The sequence below is a fragment of the Poecile atricapillus genome, chromosome Z (genome assembly GCF_030490865.1).
Source record: "Poecile atricapillus isolate bPoeAtr1 chromosome Z, bPoeAtr1.hap1, whole genome shotgun sequence".
NCBI classification, from domain to species: domain Eukaryota; kingdom Metazoa; phylum Chordata; class Aves; order Passeriformes; family Paridae; genus Poecile; species Poecile atricapillus.
In genome coordinates this window covers 84,711,176-84,726,750 of record NC_081289.1, presented here as the reverse complement: position 1 = coordinate 84,726,750, position 15,575 = coordinate 84,711,176, and the positions used below count along the sequence as shown (strand labels likewise).

At 39.3% G+C, this 15,575-nt stretch overlaps 1 protein-coding gene across 2 annotated transcripts in view; it reads left to right on the top strand.

The window, feature by feature from the left end:
* Window positions 1–15,575, top strand: part of RORB (RAR related orphan receptor B) — a 128,224-nt gene that overhangs the window by 78,594 nt on the left and 34,055 nt on the right. Inside the window, exon 1 of one of the 2 annotated variants that reach the window (XM_058825939.1) lies at window positions 7,046–7,085. The exons of the other annotated variant lie outside the window; for it this stretch is intronic. Within the exon in view, the coding sequence (XP_058681922.1) occupies window positions 7,046–7,085 (40 nt within the window). Of the gene's footprint in view, window positions 1–7,045; window positions 7,086–15,575 lie in introns of those variants that run through there. 2 annotated transcript variants of the gene reach the window in all.

The window sequence follows — 15,575 nt, the reverse complement described above, 5'->3', positions numbered from 1 at the left end:
CTTTCTGTTCTGTATCTGCAAAGGAGGAAGGCCAGCATCGGAAAGGGCACTTGCAAGGTTGATCAGAGCTTGCATGGCTGAAGGATATACAAAGCAAAAGACAGAGTGAGGTTCATCTGATCACATTTCCCAAGGACAATACCTACTTCCTAAAATAAATGAACAGAAGCACCTTCTTCGTGATTGTATGGAGCCACAATCTAGAAGCTGCTGCTCAGTTTTCTACAGTTCTTGAAGTTAAGACCAGGGGAAATATCATAGGCAGCCTTCAGAAGGAGAATCATACAATTACTTACAGCCTTTTTATAACACTCTATTTTTCAACTATTGTGTGAATATCAGGATAAATGAAAAGAGGAACTGACCCACAATCAGTATAATTAATATCATTTGGCTCAGCTTCACTGACCTTGGCAACCCTGTATCAGTCCATACCAAATGAGGTTCTGAACCTTGCCTGTGCACAGATAAACGTAATTTATTATTTTTTTTTTTCCTTTCTCTCAATCCCCAGACAGCTGGATGATAAAACTACAGCAGAAGAAAAAGAGTTCTGTCTATGGGTGTGGCATGGTAAAGGAATGGTACACCCCAACTTTGTGCTCCCACTGACACTCTGCATGTGCCACCGACTCTCCCCTCTCTCCTGTTGCAGGATGGAGAGGAGACTTGAAGGCACAAAGGATCACAGGCTGAGATAAGAACAATTTAATGGAAACAGCAAGGAGATAAGAAAATGAGCAGTAAGGCAACAATAATAACAACAAGGTGTAAAAGACAGGCAAACAATTCACACATGGTTGCTCAGAATGCACTTTACCCAACCACTTTCAGCCTCAGAACCAGAGTTACAGGACCACTCCCTCTACCCCATTTACCTGACTGGAAGGAACACATTCTCCCAGAAGAGGCTTCCTTACTGCTGCCCTGGCAATGACTTGAAGTGGTATAGAACAACTTCTGGACCCTAGCCATGGCCCAACCTGGCTACTGCAAATAATGAACCCTGTCCTGATATTATTGGGTATTATCCAGCCCTTATCCTGTACCATCAATATCATACCTTGATCCTATACCTTCAAACTATGTACATATATATAGACATACATACACAAGGACAGTTTCCATAGTCAATATCTGTCCCTCCAAGATATCTGTTGAGTTCATTGTGTGGGTTCTGTCTGTCCTAGATGTCTTGCAGGGCAGGAGGGCTGCTGTGCTGTCAGATGGTTGCAGACTGCATCATGAGCTCATGACCAGTGTATCTGGAGCAGTCCAGACTCACTGTCCATGGTAGTTATGGCATTCAGCTACTAATAATACACAAGAAAACATTACAGACTGCTCTCACCTAAAAATCAGATCCCCTTCATGTACACATCGTGTTTCCCCGTCCAGCTGCATTATGCAGCAAGTGCACCAAGGTCATTGAGCAAAAACAGTCCCACAGATGGGTTTGCTTTTGCTTAAAGCAGGACTAATCCAAACTCTGTTCCCTAACACATTTATCAAATGGACCACATAGGGACTTCATCCCTTATCTGATCTGTGAAGGTTTTGATGGGGCAGGGCCTGCTCAACTCAACTGGTGGAGCCTCTAGTGGTAACTAACCCTGTGGCCTTCACTAAATGAAGGTCCCAGTGTGTGAAGGTACCCCCACTCCTTGCTTTCAGTGTGGTTTTTAGCAGTCCATTATATTTTTCAACTTTCCCAGGGCTGGTGTGTGATAAGGAATATGATACACCCATTCAATACTGTGTCTTTTCCTTAAATCTAATCTAAACCTCCTCTGACTTAGCTTCATGCTGTGTCCTTGAGTCCTCTCAAGCCTTTCCTGGCCACAAGAGTGAAGAGATCAGTGCCTGACTCTCCACTTCATTCGCAAGGATTTTGAAGGCAGCAATGAGGTCTCCGTCCAGTCTTCTCCAGGCTGAACAAACCAAGGCACCTCAGCCATTCCTCATGCAGCTTCCCCTCAAGGCCCTTCACCATCCTTGTGCTCTTCTTTGGATGCTTTCTAACAGCTTAATGCCCAAAACTGCACACAATGTTTAGAGTGGGGCTGCCTCAGTGCAGAGCAGAGCAGGATAAGATCAATTTACTGGAAAGAGCAATGCAATATTAATAACAAAGTGTACAACATAGGCAAAGGATTCACATGTGATTGCTTGGAAACAGCATTTCCCAGCTCCATGCTCCAGCTTAGAGCCAGCATTGCCTGGCTGCTCCTTCTGCCACATTTACTCAAACAGAAGTCCCTTCTTCCCAGACAAAATCCCTGTCTTCCTGCCCCCAAAAACTACATGAGGTGGTAGAGGATAACCTCCATGTCCTCCCCATGGCCTCTCTTGTCTATTGAAAAAAATAACAATATAGCCAGAACCAAAACAGGGTGCATCTTGGGTCTGCTCTTAACAAGAGCAAGGTTGCTGGGTGGGAGTGAATTCCACTGTACCTCCATCCTGCTCTGCATATTTATCATCTTTAAAGTGATGTCCAGGTTTTCTTTGCTTTAGCTAAATAATTTTTACTTCAGCTATCAACCAACCAGATTTTATCTGCAAGAATCTGAAGGACTTCCTGAGCTATAGAATTGCACAGGGTGGCTTCAGCAGACCATGTTGTGGAATGTTTGTAGTTTTTACCAAAAAAATGTAATACCCAATCAGTTTTTGAATTTTAATCTATTTGTCTTTCAGGAGAATGCTATTTGTACTTTGATAATCAGTTTCTGTGCAAAAATTTCTATAGTTTATTTTCTTTCCAAATTACTGGGATAAATTGTTTACATTCCTCATTTCCATAGTTCATTCTGTGATTGTGGGTGGTTATAAGATGCTATTAACTGCTCAGCAAATTAGACTGATGAGAGAATTAAGTCATTTAGGAATAAGGCTATATTACAAAGTGTTCAGTGATGTCATATTCCTTCCTTTCTTAATGTGGTAGTTTAAAACACAGCAGGAAAATTAAACCCACTCAAGCTATTCCCTTTTCCCTACCCTCTCCTGACAGTGGAGGAAACCCTAGGGAAGATTTTAAACTGGAGTCACACTTTAGTGAAAAATCACAATAACCACAAAAATATTAATAAAAGAGCATAGAAAAGAGGGAGTGTTTCATACAAAATGGATGTTCATCACTGAACAAACAAAAACACTGCCCAACGTGGTTTTCCCAGGCAAAGGCAAAATTTATGATTGGTCCTGTGCTGGGCCGCATGGGTTTTGGGAAAACAAAGACAATATATTGTCAGGGAGTCACAGCTTACCTTCCCTCTCCCCACACAAAAACCCTGGAAGAACAGGATAAAGACAAAACCAGGTGGGACCTGAGAGGGCTCTGAAGCAGGTCAGGGCACCGTTCTCCTGGGCCTGACCGGGAGCAGGAGTGGAGCACCCAGAAGTCCTGGCTGCAGCGGCTGCAGCTTCGGCCCCTTGCAGTGGGCTGTGCTCCGCTCCACACTGCTGCTGCTCTCCTCCTTTTGTGTGTTTTAGCACCAAAGCAGAAAAGATGCAGCCCAGAGAAATGGGGGAAAGACTGCCAGTGGCAGAGGGGGCTGGCTGTGCCAGGCTGATCCCGAAACTTGCATACCTCTCTTCCCTTTAGCCCAGTGGCAACCCTGCTGCTGCTGGCCCTGGCTCCCTCCTGAAGCAATAGCCCCACCACCATATGGCTGGTACAGAATTAAACCAGAAACTCCACCCTATTTCTCTACAACCCCTTGCCTCAAAAATGCTTACCATATCAAAAAAGAAATCTTTCCTGTTGAACACAATCGGACAATATTTTGTCATGAATGTGCAAATATTTCTATGTTCATTGCAGGAAGGCTGGAACTGGATGACCTCTGAAGATCCCTTCCAACCCAAACTATTCTGGTTCTATGATCTCTTTGTGTTCAAACAGTTAAAAAGAACTCCAGGTGTGTGGTGATGCCTTTTATTGAGATTCAGGCTGTTAAGCCAGCTCATAGGACAGCTTCATGGTCAAAAGGGAGCTTATAAGGCATGGATTTCAGAGCTTGCTGTAACCTGTGCTGTAGATGAGTGGAGTATTCATTTTGTGTTTGTCTGGCTTTTGAAATTATTTTTCAACATAGGGGTTTTTTTTCAGCTGAGAGTCAGTGAGGTACATTTCTAGATATACAAACTGAAGATTATGTTGTATCATTATATTTCTGTAAGAGTTAAAATACTTGCATTTTTTCCTGGATCTCAGGTCTCATTTCAAAAAGTAAATATTGCACAGACTTCTGCATCCAAGTTCTGCCTGCTCTGTGTTAGGATCCAATTTTTATGGGGTGCCTCTGCCTGCATTAAGGTGCAAACAAGACCATACACCAAAATCAATAGTACAGATTTTATTTAATTGTAAATGTGAGGTGGAGACAGAAATATGAATAGGAGGCAGAGGGGGAAGACAAAGACACCATGGCATTCCTCTGGCATCCTGCTTGTTCTTCTTCACAGTGGTTCACTCAGTGCCAGGGGTCCCAAAGGATTCTTCTGGAGGTACCACTCTTTCCCAGGCCCATATCCTCTCTATCCGTGAGGCACAGATGCTGTTCCTGTAACTTAGAATGGCATGTGTGTAAGTAGCTGTTTCCTTTCTCACAGTTTGCCATGGTGGGAGTTTTTCTCTGGATAGGTTACCCAGATTTGCCTCACCAGGCCTAGCATCTTCCTGTTGTTGCCACCTGTACTCTTGCCACAGTCTGCACAGTGGAATTTTTCCAAAGTGCCAATTCCAAACCTTCACCTCCATTTAGGTCTGGTATTAATGCCTCCCTGTTTGCCACCTGTGCTTTTCTTAAGTTCCTGTTGTAGTGGCTTATTTTAGGAGAACTTCCTTCTTTGACAGTGTTTGAGGCAGTTCATTGTGCTCTTGAAGTCCTTACAGCCTAATCCCTGCAGGGGCAGAGCACATCCAGCAGGACATACCATGGGATTTATTAGGCTACTAGTCAATGATAGTTCTTGATTTGAATGCTGGTGTGTCTGGAGTCATTGCTCACTACCAGTTTGATACTAAATCATGCATCAGAAGGATACGCAGTATTTGGCAGCAATCTATTGATTTTTTTCTGACTCATGCAGAACTAATTTGCAGTTACACAAATTACAGAGGGAAAAGAGGGGGAAAAAACCCACTTAAATATTGTTCATTTCTTTTGGCCATTTCTTTGATCCATGTTTTTTATCTGAGAGGAAAGCGGTGTGTCTAATGGGAAACTCTAATATTTTATGAAACAGTTAGACTTAAAGATCTTCTTAGGCAATCAGTACTTCAGCAGAATGAAACACTGTTGCAACAGAAGGAAAATTATACACCAATTATTTACCCAGTCAGGAAAAATTATGCTCCATAACATCAAAGGGCTTCAATTAATGAAATAATAGAGAGTGAACTGCTTTTTAACAAGACAGGAAATGTTTATTCATCAAAATGCCACAGACCAAGAGTTTGAGACTGTGTTTAAGTTTATAAACCCAGAGCAACACATGTATATGACTATATGTGACTGGTTTTAGGAAGAGACAAGAAAAAATAGCTGTGTAATGCTTATGCAAATTTAAATAAGTTGTTTACTCATCCTTATTATACTTCAAATAATGTTTTCTGTATTATCGGGAAAATATTTTTTCAGCCTGACTATTCCCAGCTCATGTGTTTGTTTTCTGTACTTCTCCCAATCTCCAATAATTCTGCTTACTTTCATAAAACTCAGAACTCTCCCATAGCATTTCCTCTTGCATTGGTTTCTCTGAAAATTCCTCAACTGTTTTATCTAAACCAAGCAAGCATTCAAAGCAAAGGTGGCTGAGATGGCAATTTTGAACTTTTTTTTTTCCCAGTAATATGTATGATTAACAGTCTTCTTCATGTATCAGGCTAACTGAATCTTGAAAGTTAAGTGCTCTCTGCTTTGTCTTTGGCATGAATTCCAAGGAAATTAATATGCAGGGGTTGCATGACAGAACTGTTTGAATCTGAATTATCCCTTATTCCAACAGCTTCTTTATGCAAAAGTTTAGGGCATGAGAAAATGGATTAAAAAGTAAAGGTTACCTGGAAGTGAAGTAACAATGGTGCAGGAAAGCTGGAAATATGTAATGGGGAGGTGAGAGGACTTTCTCACAGGAAGTCCACAAATACTCATAAGGGAAAAGTGAATTAGTAGGAGGCAATGCATATAATGTATTAGCTATCTTGTAGGAATGCTCTCTTCTTATGCACTGTTTTGCTTTGTTTTATTTTCAACAGAAATCCTGTGTAAATCTTGTTTTGTGTTCAGCTGCACCACATTTGGTGCATAACAGCCTCTGCATGCCTTTGCAAGGGTAACTTATGAAACAGGATGCAATTCTAGCCATTATGGAAGCCTAAGGGGAAAAATATAGTAGTTCTAGGCTCTGAGCAGCTCTGTTAGAGATTCATACTGAGAGCTTAACCCTAAGTTCCCCTTTTCTGTACAACCTAAGGGCAACTGGGATTCAATTAATATTCCTTTAATGTAATGGATATTCAACAGGGGCAATTCAGACAGGTCTGTCACATGCCATCTAAAAACACTGGAAGCAAATTTAGTTTTTAGCCCTGGCTGAAAGTAGGCAAGATGTAGGTGACATTTCACAACATGGGGATTTTATCTGTAATAATTTGGCATCTTACATCTGCCACTCTAATCCTCCATATCTTATATATATATTTATCCGAAACAAAAACTGATGACAAAGGAAAACTGAGATTTATTCAGAATTTCCAGAGGAAAAAAAAAATTAAAATCACTGGACTGAAATAGGAAATGCATACATTAATAGGGTATCAAAAGAAAATATTGTTTTATTACTTAGCGCCTCCAGCACTCTTCTTCCTTTCTTTAATGAAATGGAACAGTCTGTGCCTTATTACTTCTTCCATTTAATCTTGTTAATGCAGTCTGTTAAGGCTCCGCTTTTGCAACAGCACAGGTGTAACTGTGAATAACTAGGCTAGTAGGAAGACTACTGTTCTGCTCCTGGAAGTCTTATTTACAACAAAATGTGTGATATTCAAACCAAAATAAAACCTGATGCAACTGGTGAGTTGAAATATTTTTATTCTTCACCTCCTTAATATGGGATTTTACAGTGAAAAATAAAGAGGGAGATATTAACCATGTTGTACAAGTCTACCCTTGAGACAACTGTACTTGGAGTTTTACTAAGATTAATTCTTCCTACTATCTTTAAAAGATGGCAGATTAAATTGGTAAGTAGACAGCTGGTAAGTACAACATTTTTTCGAACAGCAACAGATGCAAATCCAAGAATATCTCCAGCTGATTTAAATGCTTTTCAAAAGATGGAGCAAAGATTTAAATAGGAATGTGCAAAAGTGAAAATCCATAGTGATAATTAAAAATATGAAGAAATATGAAGAAGTTTAGAAAGTTTTAAGAAGGCAACATCAAAATGGTTTCTGTGTCATTTCAGGTTGAAATCACTATTATTTGTTTTTCATTGCCTGTGTCTCTCATAATTCTGCCTTGTAGGAGTTATGTTGTGTCTAAAGGTAAGGAATTGCAAGAAAAGTGGTCCAAGAAAGTAGGTTGGAAACTGTTCCTTTGACTGTGAATGCAACCACACAAAGTCCCAGATAATGCAAGTTAGACCCTCATTTTGGTGCAGTGGTATAATCTAACAGTGCAAGTCTTCACTTCCCTTGAAGATTTTGCATGAGGTAGACTTCTGGGTTTGAGTGTTACTGAAAGTATAAGAATTTGTGAACATTCAGATTAATCTAGGCAGGTAAAGAGGGGAGGAGATTAGGGGTGAAAAGATAGTCAGTGTGCTGCTGCTGCAGACCAGTAGCAGAGAGCTGGAGAGGAAGGTGCTGCTACAGACAGAGCTAAGAATAGCCACTACATCCTCCTTCCTCTAGGAGATGAATTAAATTTTAAGTTCATTTCCATCCCACCCCAGCAAGCAGTAACACTTGGCTGGGTGTGAGGAGAGATAAGGTTGTATGTGATCCCACAGCCTGGAAAACAGGTCTTCACAGCATGTTCCTGCAGCATCTCCCTGTGTTGCTCAGCTTTGTAACTGTACAGCAGAGATCTGTGCATATCTAATGAAAAGAATTAACTTTAAAGTCCTGACTACTGTGTGACCATTTCAGCCAGCTTCGACAGGCCAAATTGACTGTAAATATTCATCATGGATTCTGCATTCTTCCTTTGCAGAGTTCATTAGTCCATTTATTCAGAAGGGTAAAGAATGCAGCCATGGATTGTTGTCTTCAGGAAGCAATACATCAGAAATACCTGGGGCGCTCTAAGTAGCTTTCTGAATAAGGAGAAGGAGGGAAAATAATATGACCTGCTAAATGACTGATATATTATTAAGTATTTTAAGTGTAACATCCAAAAATTATGACAAACTGTTTGGCAGAGTAAATATGAAGTGTAATTTTCATTGAAAATAATTTTGCATATGCAATGTATTTTCTATATAGGCTGCTGTTGTGCAGTTTCTGAGTGCACTTTCACTGTTTAAGAGTGTTGCATGGAAAACATGGTCCCCAGTACTCAGTCATCCTGACCAGCTTATATAAACATTAGCTAAAGCTGCTAGAGATTATTTGCAGAACATTGGATCTGATGAGGTCAAGTATAGGATAGCCGGGATTGTATAATATTTGAGATTAGCATAATAATCTCCTTAGGGAAAGTGTGCAGTATCAGCAGAACCATTGCTTGAGTCTTTGAGGGAAGAAGAAACTCTAGAGTAATAATTCAGCATATATTATATCCTTAAATCTTTCCCTATGAATAGGGCAAGTTTCTGAGCTCTTTAGGGGACTCAGGATAAGGCCTTGATCGTTTAGTTAAATAACTGATTTAACTCACATGTAGAGCCCAAATCATTAGTTTGGCAACACGTTTTTGTTGTGCAACAACTTGTGTTACAGTAGTACTATCCTTTGAAGTTACACACATGATTTCCCTGAATTTGACTTACTAGGGAAAAGAGTTCATAGCTTAATACAGAGAAGTCAACACTGAGAGGCAATGAAAATGCTTCTGTACAGATTTACAGAGTGCTAGGTGAGCCATCAGCATTTACTGATCCTTGGATGCTTTCTGACCTCTGTGAGCACAGACTTTAGGGGATCATGTTTTGAGCCACAGCTTCTGACAAGGCACCCGAGTTCAGTCTTTGGGATCTGGACAACGGGCTGTACTTTGTGTTAGTCAGCACTTCCCAACAGATGATACAGGCAGTTCTGCCTCTCTTCTGCTGTCTTCCTTCCCTGTGAACCGTTCCAAAACATCTGAGAAAGCCCTGAACACTTGTGCTTGTTACGCACTTCAGCCACTCTGCTTTGTCCAAATTAAAGAAACAAGCTTCTAGGTAGCGATTTGTGTGCCTTTGTCAGATTCGTAATCTCTTAGGGTTTCACTGAGTGCTGTGCTGACATTCTTGGCAACAAAGCTGTACAGTATTTTTTCTGGAGTCCAGGAAATTGCATCACCACTGCTGTCTTGTAATAACCCAGTGAAAATCTGGGTTTTCTGTTAATTTACAAATTATTTTAATTAACTGAAATAATCAGGTTTGCAGAAAATAAAAAATACTTGTGATCCAAAATATGTCATTATCTCACAACATTATATCACTACTCTTAAAATGGTTACCCTTTTTTTACCTCACAACTGCCTTTGCTTCACAGAGAAACATCCAGCCTTGCAGATCTTACAGCTTTTCTAGTTGACCATCACAATGAAATTCAGCTTGGAGTAGTTATCCTTAACCTGTTTTAAACTTGAAGTCCTTTGCTCCTATCTAAGCTGTGATAAAAAGTTAGACATCCAAAAGCATTTCTTTCAAAAGTAACATATCCCTTCTTTAAAAAAGAATGTATCACATGCTTCAGTAAAAGGTATTAAATCTATCTGAAAATCTCATCTTATCTGTAACTCTGGTCCATCACAAATATAACAACTTTTAGTTTCATAAAATTTTAAATAACAGTGCTAGATCCAGTGTAGTTCCACTTAGGAAAGGAAAGAAACAGTGTTTGAACAAAACATTTCTCTTGCTTCAGTGCTTATTAACACTTTAGGTTGTTATACTGTGCTCATAATAATTTCACCTTCTCTGCTGAATATAAAGGCAAGTAATCTGTGTATATCATTCTTTCCAGACTTGTTCCAAAATTACTGTGCAGCAATAAGATACCAAAAAAAGCAATAATATGAGCAGTTTTAAATGCCTTTAGCTGTAGAGCAGCCATGATCATTTGAACTCATATTCATCTATTTCAAACCATTTGCCAATCTTCGGTAAACATTAATATGGCCATGGAACTCAAGAGGACATCTTCCAAAATATGTATTTACAGTGCAGATATAAGCATATTTCTTCATATGCACAAAGGCTAATATACAGCACATAATTTTAAAACTTTTCATCTCTCTACAGACATTTTCACACTTATTTCTAAGGTTTGATCTTCTGTTTTAATAGACTTTTACTGCCCACAATAAGGATGCACAGAGAAACTGCATAAATACTTGCTATTTAAAAAACTTCAGGTTTTAAAATAGTCTTTTCCAATAGTCTTTAGAATAGGCATGTGATAAAAGGCGGAGTTGATCTATAAGCAGAGCTGCTATACAATTCAGCATGCTTTGTTTTGGTTTGAGTTTTGTTTTGGGGTTTTTTTGTTCATTTTTTTCCCCCACTGGAAAATCATGAAAGAGGAAGGGGGAAAAGAAAACATATTACCAAATAAACTTCCAGGTGGCATTGGTTATAAGCTAAAAGAACTTCAGCTAAGAGTGTGAGACAGTGAAAGAAATCAGACATGACAATTACATGCATTTATTGAAAAAAAATTCTTTTTTTTCACTAATGTACCCTATTACTATTTTCAGCAATGATCTATCAGATTTCTCAATATCTAAATTCTAGGGCTATTGCTTACCTTGATACTCTTGACATGTTTTTGTATATCATGTACAGATGAAATCTAATATATGTGCCCAGTGAAACAGAGAAATACAAGAGCTGCTGCTTCTTGAGATTTGTATATCTGTGCTCATGAGCTGTAGGGGTGGCTTATTTGAGAACCATCAGCTTTGCAGAGAATCTTTGTTGCTGTAACAAATCCAAGCACCAGACCCACAGTCAGAGTTTAACGTGTCTCTGTTCAAAAGTGCTATGATTTTATGAAAACATTACTTTTCTGGGTGAACTGCACCGTATCAGTTTACTCTCATGGCTCATTTGGGGTGTGATTGATAGCTAATGTATCTACAGACATCAGTTAACATTACCTGGAATTAATTAACTTGCTGAGCTATTACTAACTCTGTAGGTCTCACTGCATGAGGTATGACAGAGGCTGTAAACAGAAGTGTCCTCAGCCGTATATTTCCAGATTATTAAATGCAGAGCACCTGAAGCCTTGCTGAGAAGCTAGAGAACATCTATTTCAGTAGCAAAGCGGATGCCAAGATCTTATTGGCAGCTTACCTTACCGTGGAAACTTCTACTGACAGTAACATGCAAGGAAAAAAAGCATTTCCTCCTCAAAGAGGTCAGGATAAAAAAGGCAGAGTTGGCAAGTAGATAAAAATGCTGAATGTACTTAATTTGAAATCAGTTAGGAACAGAAACATGAAAGTGAACTAGGCCAATCTACCAGCAGTTTTCAAGGCAACTAAAGGATGATGGGAATTCTTGAAAGGTGAAGCAACCGGTTTTTTCACTATGAGTTCTCTGATTAGCCTTGATGCTTCCAAGTGCACTCCTTGCTGGATCATTAGAGACAACACTTCCTTTTCAAGGTTTATGCCTGACATGCTTTATTACCATCTTTTGATCGAGAGCTAAAAACTGAAAGCTCAAGTCTTTTTTCCCTCCTTAAACTTTGGTTTAGCTATAGGTCTGTGAGATTATAATCCTGTCTTTCCCAGGTGAAGTTCTCCAGATATTAAACTGATTATGTATAAAAAATGAGCTTTGTTTTTCTCAGTTAGGCATCATATGCATGTGAGTGACAATCCCCCCAAGTGCACATGAGATACATTAAGCTGCCTTGTTGACTCTTACCTTACTTTCCAGAGGAATTCAGACAGTTAACTCTCTCCCGTTCAGATTCATTCCTAATCTCACCCATATAACTACTTTCAAAACCTGATTGTTTTCCTGTCTTTAGGATAATTAATTTTGTGCCCCTGTGTTAATGTGCTATTGGTGGAGAAAAAAAAAAAAAGGCAGCTCAATATACTTCCCATTTTTCTTGGGGCGCATTTGAGCAAATGTCTTGTTTGAAGATGTTTCTAATTACCTATTTGTTAATGTATAAGTGCTCATTTCAAATATGTGAGACAATTTTGGATTTGCTTCTTTGATAGAACTCCACTCTACTTTCTGTTGTCAGGAGAGAATGAATTAGATTCCAGGTGGAATCCCATCATGTGTGGATTATAATTACTAGTCATGTAGAATTAATTAATTTCCATTGTGGCATTACAATTTGTAGACTGTCCCATTAAACTGGAGGCAGTTTCCTGTCCTAAAGAACTTTCAACTTAAGTATAAAATAAGAGCTGAATACTGCAGAGACATTACCCTGTGGTACTGAGTAAAGGCACTACAGCTGGTTTTAGGGAGCAATCACTAAGCAGTATATATCCAAACATTAAAAATGTTTTCTTAGACATCAGGGTAATAGTGGGTTTGCAGGCTTTTTTTGAGTGGTACATCTCAGTGTGCTTACTGAAAAATTGGACAAGAGGGCTCAGGTTGAGGCTCACCTCAAAAGAGGCAGGAGGCATTTTTCTTGCTCATAATGTCAGAGTGAAAATGGGTGAGAAGGCAAGTAGAAAGACTTTCGAAGTGTAGCTAAGTAGTTTTGCTCTAATTCCTTCCTCATGTTTACAGAATTGGGAGAAAGTAAGTTCTGTTCCTGTGCTGATGAATGTTACAATTGTGGCAGCTCCATCATTGTTCATTCAATTTTTGCCTCAATATTTAGGAAGTGGCACTTGGTCAATGCATTTTATTTTTTCAAGGAGTTCTGAAGAAAGCTGCTTATTTTATAATAGCTGTAAATAGAATCAAATATACAGCTCCCTGAACTGTTTGGTGGTTTATTAGGTGGAGTAAGAAAAACAACATAAGATCACAGGTGGACAAATAAAAACAGAATGTGCAAAAACTGTAGTACCCTGTGTCAACTAATAATACCAAGGCTGTGCATTCAGTCCCGTTACAGACCACTCATTTGAGAGTTGAACTTGATTATTCTGGTGGGTCCCTTTCAACTCAGAATATTCTGCAGTCTGTGACCTGTGATTCTATCTGCAAAAGAAACATGGTACACTCAATGTTGATTACAGTATTTCAAGACCCTTCTGGGAAAACAATGTCTTCTTTTTTATCTGGCCTGTACAAGGAAGATTTGTATTAGAGATCCTGAAGTTGTTCTGATGTTTTGTGAAAAAAATGTCTGGGGGACAGTAGAAAAAAACACTTTTCCAAATTTATTCAAATGCTTTCTGTGTCCTAAGGATGTTTCTCTGTGAGTTCTCTTAAGGAGAAATGGTAGCAATTTCCTAGACAAACCTGCATTTACTAATTTACAGAATGGAAATTTTTGAATAAAGGTTTGAATTAGCTGAAGAATCACAAGTCTAAAATATTTATTACGTAGCCATTGAAACCCAAAGCCTTAGCATTTAGGGACTTGATCCACAAATACCATGAATGTAGAGCTTATAATTGAAATTCATGCATGAAAATATTGTTTACTTACAGTAAAAAGTACTGTGCTAAATGCAATCAGTGTCACAGGATCAGTTCTCTCTGTGTTAAAAATGGTATACGCAAGTCACATTAAAGGTACCTTGATATTTTTGTTGTCCTTTTTTTTCTCTGTCTTGTCTTTTCTGCAGATTTCTTTCCATTCTCATTGTAGTTCCTGCCTCTGACATTGGCATATGTCTTTGAAACATAAAACAGCACATGGTCCCAGAGCTGAGACTTTCTCCATCCACATGACTCTCAAGCAGAGACCTGTGAACAGTTACTCAAAGTAGCCTTACAAAAAGCATGTGCCTGGAGGCACATGTTTAAATGTTTTTACTATCCCAGTGGGCATAAGGCATAGGAATTTTTGAGCAGGATCAACCTGGAAAAATTTCCAAAGAACCACAGGTGCTTCTCTGTTAAGGAGTCCCCTCTGTGCAACATGGATTAGGAGCAGTTTTAAAACTGGTTTGCTTGCCTGAGTAATGCCTAAAGTTATGCTAGATCAGAAAGAGTGTGTCAGGAAAATGAGCTCACAGTGGGGACCTAAAGTCTCTTCAGCCATCCATGTAAGTTCCTCTTGCCTGGGTCCCTTGGGATATGCTGTCCCAAGGGAATAGTTAATTGACTTTCCAAAGTAGAGGGCCTGCTAGTGTTCACCCCGTGCAGTTTACCCTGTAAGCCTCTACACCAAATAGGAGTATAAAGGAGTAGGGTATGAAATGCGCCTTTCAGTGAGAAGTGTGGTGGTGGCTCGCTGGGACATGGTTTTGGTTGTTTAACTATGAGGTAGTGGGGAGAAGGAAACTTCTGGCTTCTGCTAAAAGAGACAAATGATGATCCTAAGTAGAAGAAATGGGGCGTAATCCAGGCTATATTATTATATTTTCACAGTATCCACTGTGCAAGCATATTTAGTGCTTACAATTTTGACTGCTTTTTGCAATGTGCAGTCATTTTTAAGCATAGGTTTTTTCCGTTTTTTTTAATCTTTTCAACAGCCCACAAGTTTGAAATAGGATGCTCTTTTTAGGATTAGCATCTGGACAATAATCTCGTTTCCCTGTCTCAATCGATTTTAGAGTTAAATGTGTCTTGTTGAAGTGCTAACGGTTACCTATCCTTGTGCATAGGCTAGCTCTACTAAAAAAATACTTTTCTACTCAAGGATTTGATGGGTGACTTGAGTGGCAGAGTTGCAACTGGAGTTGCTGCTGTTACTACCCTGGGCATGGAGAAACAACATCTGCCAGGAGTACTTTCCAAATGTGATGCTGCTTCCAAGTAAGAGAAGAATAGCAGGGAGGCATGCGTCCTACACAGAAGAACAAATGAAAGGGAGAGAAAATAAGTTTAACATTTCTTCTCAGTTTATTCAAGCAAAATAAAGGCACAGTTCTTCCTTACAGGTCTAAGTATGTGCTCTTACAGCATCATCAAAGGGAACACACAGGATTCAAAATAATTGAGAGAATCAAACAGCTCTGTTAGGAAAAAATAAAAAATATGGACAATAATGAAATGTGTTTTCCTTCTCAGAATCAGACCACCACTATGTTTGTAAAAGGATCTGAAGCACATCCATATTTAAACACTTTCAGATTGTACCTGACTTTCCCAGTACACAGGCACTGGCTACCCAAACTCCATCTGTGGGCCTTGCCTGCCAATGATCCAGTGTTAAAACAAATCATATGAAGAGACAGGAAGATTAAGCAAGCATTTACCAGCCTGTCTCTGGCAGTTGTATTAGTATCTTCATGTCTTGA